At 40.8% G+C, this 10,904-nt stretch overlaps 1 protein-coding gene across 2 annotated transcripts; it reads left to right on the top strand.

Moving 5' to 3' along the window:
- The first annotated feature begins 34 nt into the window (after positions 1–34).
- On the top strand, positions 35–10,892 carry LOC113521774 (inhibitor of nuclear factor kappa-B kinase subunit epsilon). 2 transcript variants are annotated; one of them, XM_026907428.3, is made up of 7 exons: positions 35–1,045; positions 1,722–1,949; positions 6,568–6,703; positions 7,344–7,495; positions 7,738–8,318; positions 8,735–8,876; positions 9,694–10,892. In XM_026907428.3, the coding sequence occupies exons 1-7, from the start codon at positions 299–301 to the stop codon at positions 9,952–9,954; spliced, it is 2,247 nt and encodes a 748-aa protein (XP_026763229.2). In that variant the 5' UTR covers positions 35–298; the 3' UTR covers positions 9,955–10,892. The 2 variants fall into 2 exon arrangements, with proteins under 2 accessions (XP_026763229.2, XP_052755979.1); XM_052900019.1 differs by having other exon boundaries at positions 9,697–10,892.
- Positions 10,893–10,904: the final 12 nt, after the last annotated feature.

Raw genomic sequence — 10,904 nt, forward strand, 5'->3', positions numbered from 1 at the left:
TCTATGCCAGCTATGCATCAGAATGTCAATTGTCAAATATTGTCAATTTGGTTTACCTAGGTAATTTCAATTTGTCGTGGATAAATAAATAAAAAATATAATAAAAGTTCCTTCTATTGTTGTTTACATGTAATTTTTAACATTTAATTTATACAACGTGTACATTTTTACTTTTATAAGTAATGAAATAGATTTAATGTAAAGTGATTTTCTAAACAACATTTTATAGATAACATGGAATTACTTGATTTATGCCAGTAAAAAAGAGTAATAAACTTTTGGAACAAAGGAAATCATAATGTCGTTCTTGAGAGGTTCAGAGAATTATGTGTGGTGTACGACGAGCGTCCTGGGCAAAGGCGCTACTGGCGCAGTGTTTCAAGGAGTGAATAAGAATAATGGTGAACCGGTGGCTGTAAAAACATTTAACCAACTGAGCCATATGAGACCACATGACGTGCAAATGCGAGAATTTGAGGTTTTGAAAAAGGTGAAACATGAGAATATTGTAAAATTACTGGCTATTGAAGAGGAGCAGGAGGGGCGCGGGAAAGTTATTGTTATGGAACTGTGCACAGGAGGGAGTTTGTTTAACATACTGGACGACCCCGAGAACACTTATGGCCTTCAAGAACACGAATTTCTACTGGTGTTAGAACATTTAACGGCTGGCATGAAGCATTTGCGTGACAACAATTTAGTACACCGAGACTTGAAACCCGGAAACATTATGAAGTACATCAATGAGGATGGCACTACCACATACAAGTTGACAGACTTTGGCGCAGCTAGAGAGTTACAGGAAGAGGAGCAGTTTGTATCATTGTATGGCACTGAAGAATACTTACATCCTGATATGTATGAGAGAGCAGTATTGCGAAAACCAGTAGGCAAGAGTTTTGGGGCCACAGTAGACCTGTGGTCCATAGGAGTGACCCTGTATCATGTTGCAACAGGACAACTACCATTCAGACCATATGGTGGCCGGAGAAATAAAGAAACAATGTTTTATATCACTACTAAGAAATCATCAGGAGTTATTGCAGTAAGTTTGTAATAACTTTTTTATTATTTAATTCTTCACATTATTAAACAATAGTGACAGCAGCTCAAATAATTTATAACATTAAATAATTAAGGTGACTCAACAACATTAAATAATTAGTAAGATTTCACCCTTCTTTGTATTATTTTTTTTTAATGGTGAAATAAATCAAGGTGCCATATTTCATGTTCAAAATAAAAAAAAAATTGTTAAAAAAATACATTTGACAGCTATGGTTTATTTTTTTTTCTGCAATGGACATTAAGAATGTATCCAGACACAATCAACATATGTAAAATTGTTCTTTTATATAATTTTTGGGCATTCAATGTTGGAAATTTCCACCATTATACAAAGAAGGGTTAAAGTAATATACTTTTATTTTACTAAAATGATTCTTATGTGTGCAAGTTTGTAAAAAATCATCACAAACAAACCATATCCACATTCAGGAAAAGTCACAGTATACATCTAGTAAATATAGGTTTATAATATATTAGCTAATTTGGCTTTTATGGTCTATTACTATAGTAGTGAATGCAACATGGTGTGTGCTTAACAATATTTTAACTTGTTTGCAGAATTCAGAGTTTTTATTTAAAGTTTTTGGGATTTGCAATAACAAATAAAATAATAAAAAAAATTACATAATATGTCTACTTTAATATTTCTATAGGGAACACAAACGACAGAAAATGGCCCTATAGAATGGTCTCGGGAGCTGCCCTCCCATTGCCAGTTAAGCCAGGGCCTAAGGAAACTAGTCACACCATTATTGGCGGGGCTGCTGGAAGTGGATCCACATAGGATTTGGAGCTTTGAAAGGTTTTTCTCGGAGGTGCAAACTGTCACATCTACAAAACCCATACACATATTTCATGTGAACAAAGCAGTCAGTATAAAGGTGTGTATACTAAGTAGTGTAATTTTTCTTTACATATATATGTCTATTGCCTTATCTATTTTTTTTTATCACACATTAACTAATATTATTTATGGTAAAGTATTTATTATGATAAAATGTGGATTATTACATAATGTTTATGGAAACACTAAACATCTGGGAGTCTGACAAGCTCCCTGAACCAGTAAAGGTATCATTTCATATAGTGACAGTGTTAGAATACAATGTGTCTTTATTATACCTATGATGTCTTAACTAGTGATAAAGGGGGGAAAGGGATTGTTAGTAATGGAGACTAAAAATCCCATTGCTAGCAATATACCTAACCAGGTCGACTTCCTCGTGGTTCCCCTTGGAAACTATCATGGTTAATTCCTGATGAATTCATCATGATGAGCTAACTGGCCTGTTTTCATTTCATCTATCACCCTTCACTGGTGCTCCGCCAGCGTATCCCATTAGCGCATGCGGGGTTACCATTCCATTTTCATCCACCAAAAAAAAAAACTAGTGATAAATGGAACATACAGCATCTTCCACAAGTGAATGTGATAGACAACTGAACAAAACCAACATTCTGTTTCATGATCAATTTCTCTATAATGGGGTAATATCTTCCTCCTATGGGAAGAAGTATAAATGGGGCCTGTTATCTTATTTTTCGCATATGAAGTCAGCTAAGCTATTGCACGTCGACCCATACGGATCTTTTGTGCTTCCCCCTGCCTTATAGCATCATTTCATAGATCCTATGCGTTACCTTGACGATATCCCGCGGTTTAAGATATCTGTAGTCCCCTGGTTCTGGATAAGCCGTTCCCAGTAGACTCATAAATGGGGCCTGTTAATGAGATGTTAATAGGTTGTTATGAAGATATATATGTGTTTATGATTATACTAGTTTTTACCAGTGACTTTGTCCATGTGACTGGGATATATTCATTGACTGAGATATAAAATAGCCTATTTTCTTCATTTCATATAGTATGTGTATACCAAATTTCATTTCTCTTTGTACAAAAGTCGATTGCTTGGGTACCTCTGTCCCATACGTGTTTCAATCGTGAAGCACCTGTGTTTGCATGGCTGTGTTTCGATTTGAAGGGTGCGATATGGCGTGAATTTACTGAGTACAGAGGTATAACACCTGAGTCCTCAGGAATGGCAACGCATGGGGGTATCATGGGTGAAACAGTATACTCTGTTGTGTCCATGGTACTGCTCGTGTCTATAGGCGACGGTTACCACTTTCTATCAGGTGGGCCGTCAGATTATTTACCATTCTAAGTTGTATAAAAAAAATTTTAAGATTGGCTAAGCTGTTCAAATGATAACAGGTAACAAACAAACTTACATTCACATTTATAATAATAGTAAGTATTGCTTTTGTATTTATATTATGCCAAACAATGGTAATTTCATTGTATAGATGTAATTTATATCGGGTAAAAATAAAAAATCAAATGGTGGTTGTTGTGAATGGTCTCTGTGCTGTGAACGAGGTTTTTTTTTTTAATGGATGATAACACTAGCGGGAGTTACGCACAACGGCCCAAATGAGAGGCTAAGCGCGGAAAATAGAGTCCTATTTACATTACAACACTGGCGGGGTACCAGTATGGGATGCTAGGTGAGGATGAAGTTAGGTCAGTTGGCCCATCGCGATGAATTTGACAATAATTAATCACGATGGTTTCCAGGGAGAACCGTGTAAAAGTCATACCCATTATTAATATTGGCTTTCAATATTGGTAGTGTCCAGTAATTTCACTGCCATATCTCTCTTTACACATCACCCTTCTCTTTGTATTAGACCTAGAATCAGCCACTAAAAGTAGTGTAGGGAAATCGAAAGTGTTCCAGCGTGGGCATGGAACGTGTCTAATTACGAATGTTACGGCTGTCGGGCGCACTGCGAAACCTCGTTACGGCGGCGACCTACATACGAGTATAGTAACAATAGGCCGCGCCGTTTACATTGTCTTACGCGATGACCGTTTAATTCGGTTATTCCGTAGATTGATATAATAATAATAATACCCCTGGTATTGCAAGTGTTCATAGGCTACGGTAACCGCTTACCATCAGGTGGACCGTATGCTTGTTTGCCACGTCAGTGGTATAAAAAAAATTTTAAATCCAAAAATACATGTCACAATTTTACATTTGTTCCCAAGACTTCACACTAGGATTCCCTGTGTCGTGAAGTCTTAGGCCCTCTTCTAGTTACATATCTTATTAATATATAAACTTTAATTAATAAATAAATATTATTTACACTGTAAATCGTTATATATATATATTTTTTTAATGGATGATAATTTATTTATTTCATCAACTGGATGAGCTTTACAATCTTCCAATAAGTTCACTCAGGAATAAATAAATAAATAATGAAATGGTAACCCCGCCCGCACTATTGGAATACACTGGCGGGGCACCAGTGAGGGACGATAGGTGAGGATGCAGATCAGTTGGTCTATGGGGACTAATTGAACAATAAATCAATCATAATAGTTTCCAGGGGGAACCGCGTGGTAGGCGACCTGATAGGGTATATTGCTAACAGAGGGATTGTTAATTCCCATTACTACCGATCCCATCTCCCCCCCCCCCCCCATATATTACATACAGTTAGATATCGTTTGTAGCTACTGCACTTCGCTGCTTATTTTTTAAGCCACTTCAAAATGGGAAATGCTTCCAATTCGTTTGTATTTTTTCTGAATCGATTTTAATAGTTCTTTTACAAATCGATAAGGTTTACTCCCATGTTAATTTTGTGGCTATTGAAATCGCCGTTTCTCTTTGCGTTTCATTCCAAAATGTATCTACTTATATTCCACGTTCTAAATTATAATATTTTATATCTAACGTTTTCATGAAAAATCTCGTCATTCATCAATATATATTATTTATTTTAAAATAAGACTGTCCTTTTTTTGTTGTGCAACTTAGAATGGCAAACAAGCTGACGGCCCACCTGATGGAAAGTGGTAACCGTCGCCTATACACATGAGCAGTACCATGGACATAACGTAATAGTGTAATGAGAATACTTTTTTTTTTTGCAAAATCTCAAATATTACGCCTGTAATAAAGCACATTACCACTTGTTTGTAATTATATATCTACTAACACATTAAATAAAAGACACATGGATAAGTAACGAGAAACAACAGTTAGTTGCACGCAATGTAATTGTCGGACTTAAAATACGTGAAGATTTTTAAAAGCCAAGGTTAATCCAGCAAAAAATAGTTACAGGTGGTTAATATAGGTTCGCTTTGCATTCAATTTGTTTTTGCCTATTTATTATTATAAATATTATACTTTTTTATGAAATTTTCTATTTGAGAAATTTGTATAAGTTTTTTTTTTATACCACCTGATGGAAAGTGGTAATCGTCGCCTATAGACATGAGCAGTACCATGAACATAACTGAGTATACTATTTCGCCCATGATACCCCCAATGCGTTGCCATTCCTGAGGACTCAGGTGTTATTCCTCTGTACCCTGTAAATTCACGCCATATTCCACCCTTCAAATCGAAACACAGCCATGCAAACAACTGCTTCACGGTTGAAACACGAATGGGACAGAGGTGCCCAAGCAATCGACTTTTGTACAAAGTCTCCCTCTGGTAACGTGTGACGTTAGATGTTTAGTTAAACATTTTAAGGGGTCAAATGTCCTCACAGTTACCAGTCAATACATTTATGAAAATATAATGTGTGTTAGGAAAAATTTAAAATCTTTTGCTGAAATAAAACCATAATAATAAATACTTACGCCATAACCCTAAGGGCAAATTACTGTTGTACTTGTCTCTGTATAGTTTGAGAAGGGATCTGGGTTCCTTTAAAAAAGAACTCGTATATATACTCTTAGAGATGACTTGTGAAACATTGCTTGTATCCTGGGAATGGCATCAGACAACACTGGGCTAGGCACTTTATTATTTATATTTATTTATTTTATAATTGTGAAATTAATCCAATTTCATATATATGAATAATATTGGATTAAGTTATTTATCATTGTTGGCATTTGATCGTTGGTTTTAGTTGACGATAAGTTAGACAATTTTATAATAAAAAAAAAAACAGTAAAGACAAAAAGACCTATTTTTTTTTTGATAGATGAAAATGGTATTGTAACTCCCCCTGCGCTAACGGGATACGCTGGCGAAGCACTAGTGAAGGTAGATAGATGAGAATGAAAACAGGCCAGTTAGCCCATCATGATGAATTCATCAGGAATTAACCATGATAGTTTCCAGGGGGAACCGCGAGGAGGTCGACCTGGTTAGGTATATTACTAGCAATGGGATTCTCAGTCTCCATTACTAACAATCCCTTTCCCTCCAAAAAACCGATCACAATCATAAGTAAAAACAAGATTTAACTAAATACACGTGACATCCCTAGTACTTACAATCAACTGAATTAAACTTAGAGTAACAACATTATAGGTAGGCAGTTATACAAAATAAAAAGTTGAAATCACATGTTCAATGATGAACCATCAAAGAAGTATGAATACTTTTAAACTTTCATTGTTGGTATTGGATATTGATTATGAGAATAGTATAACGTAAATATTTCTGGTCGCAGGTGTTCCTAAAGCCGGAGGAGAAGTACGAACACCTGCAGACGTACATCTGCGAGCAGACGAGCGTCGTTGCCGAGACGCAGATACTGCTCTACAAGGACACGCTGCTCACCTCCGAGATAGATGAAAACACGCTGGGTAAATAACAATTACTGATTATTACCAATATTGCAAGCTTACCGCCACATGCAGCTTATCTCATTGGATGATAATGGAATGGTAACCCCACCTGCGCTATCGGTATACAACCGGCGGGGTACCAGTGAAGGATGATAGGTGAGGATGAAGGTCAGTTAGCCCATCGTGACGAATTCAACTAGAATTGTTCACGATGGTTTCCAGGGGGAACCACGTGGAGGTCGACTTAATAGGGCATATTGCTAACAATGGGACTGTCAAGCTTCATTGCTAACAATCCCTTTCCCTCCACCTACAGCGTATCATCTTCTCGTATGAATTGTCTACTAACGTGAACGGACAACGCGAACTATTATGCCACGATAATGTGGCCTAGCCAATCTTTCGCAGAGAATTCAGCGCGTCGACGATCAAACAGATGCAAGTGCGAGCATTTGTTGGCGGTCAAGCGACTGAGTTTCTAGTCTTCTGCGTGACCGACTAGTAAACTGCAATATGTTTTGGCGTTTCCTTGTGGATGTGAAAATTTTCTATTTAGATGTTTGGACGTATACTATTTTTATTGGTTTTCAGTTTAAATGCTTAGTTTTGAAATCCAAATCTATTTTGATTGTTGATGAAAACAACTGTAATGTTACAGGCAAGAACTACCCGGACACGACGGCCGAGGAGCCGCTGCTGCTGTTCAACAAGAACAACAACAACGTGAGCATGCCGCCGGAGCCGGAGATACCCAAGTTCCCTGTATTTCCTAATATAGTGTCCGTGGAGAACGACGCTAGTCAGGCTAAGGTAATTTTTTAAACGATGAAAATGGAATGGTTTTAGTGAGGAATGACGTCAGGTAGTCTGGTCCATTAATTCACTTGAAATGAACCACAATGTTTTTTTTCTACGAGGGATCGCGAGGAAGTCAACCTGACAGAGTAAATGTCGGTATATGTTGAAAGTGAAAAGTGTTAATAATAATTGAGCGATATGTTTTATCGCGCTCTATATCCGGTGTGAAGGAGCGTGTATATGTACGTGTGCAGACGGCGTGCAGCGTGGGCCACGTGATCAAGCGGCGCGTGGAGGCGCTGTGCGGCGCGTCGGCGCTGATGGGCGCGTGCGTGCGGCGCTGGGGGGCGCTGCTGGCGCGGCGGCTCGACGCGACGGCGGCGCGCACGGACGCGCTGGCGGCGCACGCGCAGCGCCTGCACGACGCGGCGCGCGCGCTCGAGCTGGCGGCGCGCGGCGCGGCTGCCGGGCCAGTGTCGGCCGCCGCGCTGCTGGCCGGCGAGGCGGAGGCGCTGCGCGCGGCGGCGGCGGCGCTGCGCGCGCGGCACGCGGCGGGCGGCGTGCGCGGCGACTGGGAGGCGGCGGCGGCGGCGGCGGCGGCGGCGTGCCCGGCGGCGCTGCGGCTGGCGGCGCGCGCGCGCGCGCTGGTGGAGCGGCTGCGCGACTCGTGGCAGCACCTGGTGCGCGACCGCGCCACGCGCTCGCTCACCTACAACGACGAGCAGTTCCACGTGCTCGAGCGCATCACCGTCGCCGAGACCGGCCGCCGCGCGCGCGCGCTGCTGCAGCGCGCCGCGCCGCTCGCGCGCGCCCGCGCCGACGCCGTCGCCGACTGGTCGGTGCCGGCACAATCTTTCAGTATTGTTTTCGAACTATTACACAGAGTACATAAAAAATATAAAATTCAACACAAGTAAGCATATTATAACTACTATCCGACTCGAGGGATCAATATATTTCATCAAGAACTGTAATGGTGGTAATCTGTTTATGCAAATATTTATTTAGTTAAATATTTGTAACAGAAAAACTAAGGCTTATTATATATACTGCTCATGTCTATAGGCGACGGTTACCACTTTCCATCAGGTGGGCCGTCAGCTTGTTTGCCATTCTAAGTTGTATAAAAAAGAATACTAAAAATAACGACATTGATACTCGTAAATGTGAATGACAAACGATAATATAACAAAATGAATAAGATGGCACGAGTAGAAGACGTGTGTGGTAACGAGCGGCGGCGGTGCGCAGGTACAAGGTGGCGCAGACGGTGTACCTGCAGACGCAGATCCTGGACAAGGACGCGGCGAGCGCGGAGCTGAAGCTGCTGGCGCTGGCCGCGCGGCTGCAGGACGCCGAGCGTACCGCCCGCGCACAGCTCGCGCTGCACAAGGTACACTTCTCCACCTTCGAGCCTATTTATCCTTTTTATATTCCGTTCTCATTTCGCCTGATATTTGTGTGTATTTCTTAGTGTCTATTCAGACTGATCAGAATTTAAATGATCTCTATTTTTAACACAATAAATGTGCACTGTTCTGAGTTGTGTCGATTTATAATAGCATTATATAGACGTGCCTTTGACAATAGTTACCACATGGGTTGGTAATCGTAGCCAAGCTTTTGGTGATGTTTTAACTCATGGAGCGATCGGTTCTAGGCTGGCTTGCTACACTCACTACGTTACTGATTTTTTAAATTACCAAATTTCAATCAGAGGTTATGGATAAATGGGTTTATTACCTACATAAATTTAATGAAAACGACATTGCAAAATCGAGTTATTGCAACAGACGCTGCTACTTTAGCGTGCGGTACCACGTTTTTGTGTGGTGCAGCGTATGTTGTATATATGCTCGAGGGGTTAAAAAGGATGCTATGGCCTATCTCTCGATTATTAGGTTCTTTTAGTTTCTTACTTAAGGTACTCACCCACGGGAAAGAAAAGAGTATATCTGTATAAATAAATTTAAAACATTTTCCATTTCTACGGGTATATAAAGTTATTGTCTGGTGAGCTTTCGTGTAACATGAAACTCTGAGCTGTCTTCGCTTGATGCGAAGATTGTTAATATCAATCAACGAGTAACATTTTTACACGAGTAACGATAGTGAAATGTAATTATTAATTTACTTGAAATGTCGATTTTGGTATCGCCCATCGGTGAGCATTCCGTAAGCGAGTGTCGATGTATATGTTGCGGCGGCAGCAGGCGGAGGCGGGCGGCGCGGCGGCGGAGGCGGCGGCGGCGGCGGCGCGGGCGGGCGCGTGCTGCCGGTGCGGCGCGGTGAGTGCGGGTGGCGGCGGTGGTGGCGGCGGTGGTGGCGGCGTGGGCGCGGCGGGCGCGGGCGTGCGCGCGCTGCTGGCGGCGCAGCAGGAGGTGGCGGCGGCCGTGGCGGCCAACTCGGCGCTGGCCGCGCGCCTGGCCGCCGCCGCCGCCGCCGCCGCCGCGCGCGACCTGCAGCCCTAGCACGCGCGCGCGCGTACACCTACACCTACACCTACACCTACACGCTACTGCATTTTATTTGTACTAAATATATTTAGCGACCAGTATCTATCTGAAGACGTCAAGAGCCCCCGAAACCACAGTACTTGCGTGCGTAGTGAGAGTGAACGAGGCACGAGATGCGTGCAAGGATAAAGACATTTGACGTTCCGTTATCTCTGCCTACCTCTCGAGGGACTCGATAGAAAAATAAATAGTAATAAGTAGTACAATTAAAAAAATAAATAATCACAGAGTATGTTTCCGACACCACGGCAACTGAACACTTGTTGACACTAATTTTTTCTGTCACTCCTAGCCTCTCTGCTCAAAAATAGACGATAGAAAACTACAAATATAATATTGTACTTGCCAACCGAGCGGAAAAGTATTTGTAAAAAATAAAAAACACTAAAGGTGCTCACCCTGTATATAAGGAGACATTTTGTATTTAAATAAAAGACAGCAATAATTTATCGTATGTAATTATATTATTGTTCCAATAAAATATAAATAAATTGTACATGTAATATATAGTTGTTAGAGCAACAGCAATAAGATTGAACGATTTATGTCGGAAACAAAATATTTTTATATACACAACGAACGTTCATATATACATCCATAATCCTAAAAGTTAGCATCATTGACACGACTGCGCTCGAAGCAATGGAAATACCATTATGGAAAAATGTCACATACCTCGCCAACACACGCCAAATCTAAACCGTGTTACATATGTAGCCGTATCACTCCATCTGTTCGCGATTTCCTACAAACTTCTTTGTCGATTTAAAAAAAATGGATTAATACTTCAAACATTCCAAAAACAAAGGCATACATCGTTCAATCTATTTGCGGTCTCTAGTTGTAACCGATTGGAATGTATAAAAACAGTATACAATATATCTTTATACAGCTATGTTCTTTTA

This window comes from Galleria mellonella, unplaced genomic scaffold (assembly GCF_026898425.1).
Source record: "Galleria mellonella isolate WM207_F2 unplaced genomic scaffold, CSIRO_AGI_GalMel_v1 utg63, whole genome shotgun sequence".
In the NCBI taxonomy this organism is placed as follows: Eukaryota; Metazoa; Arthropoda; class Insecta; order Lepidoptera; family Pyralidae; genus Galleria; species Galleria mellonella.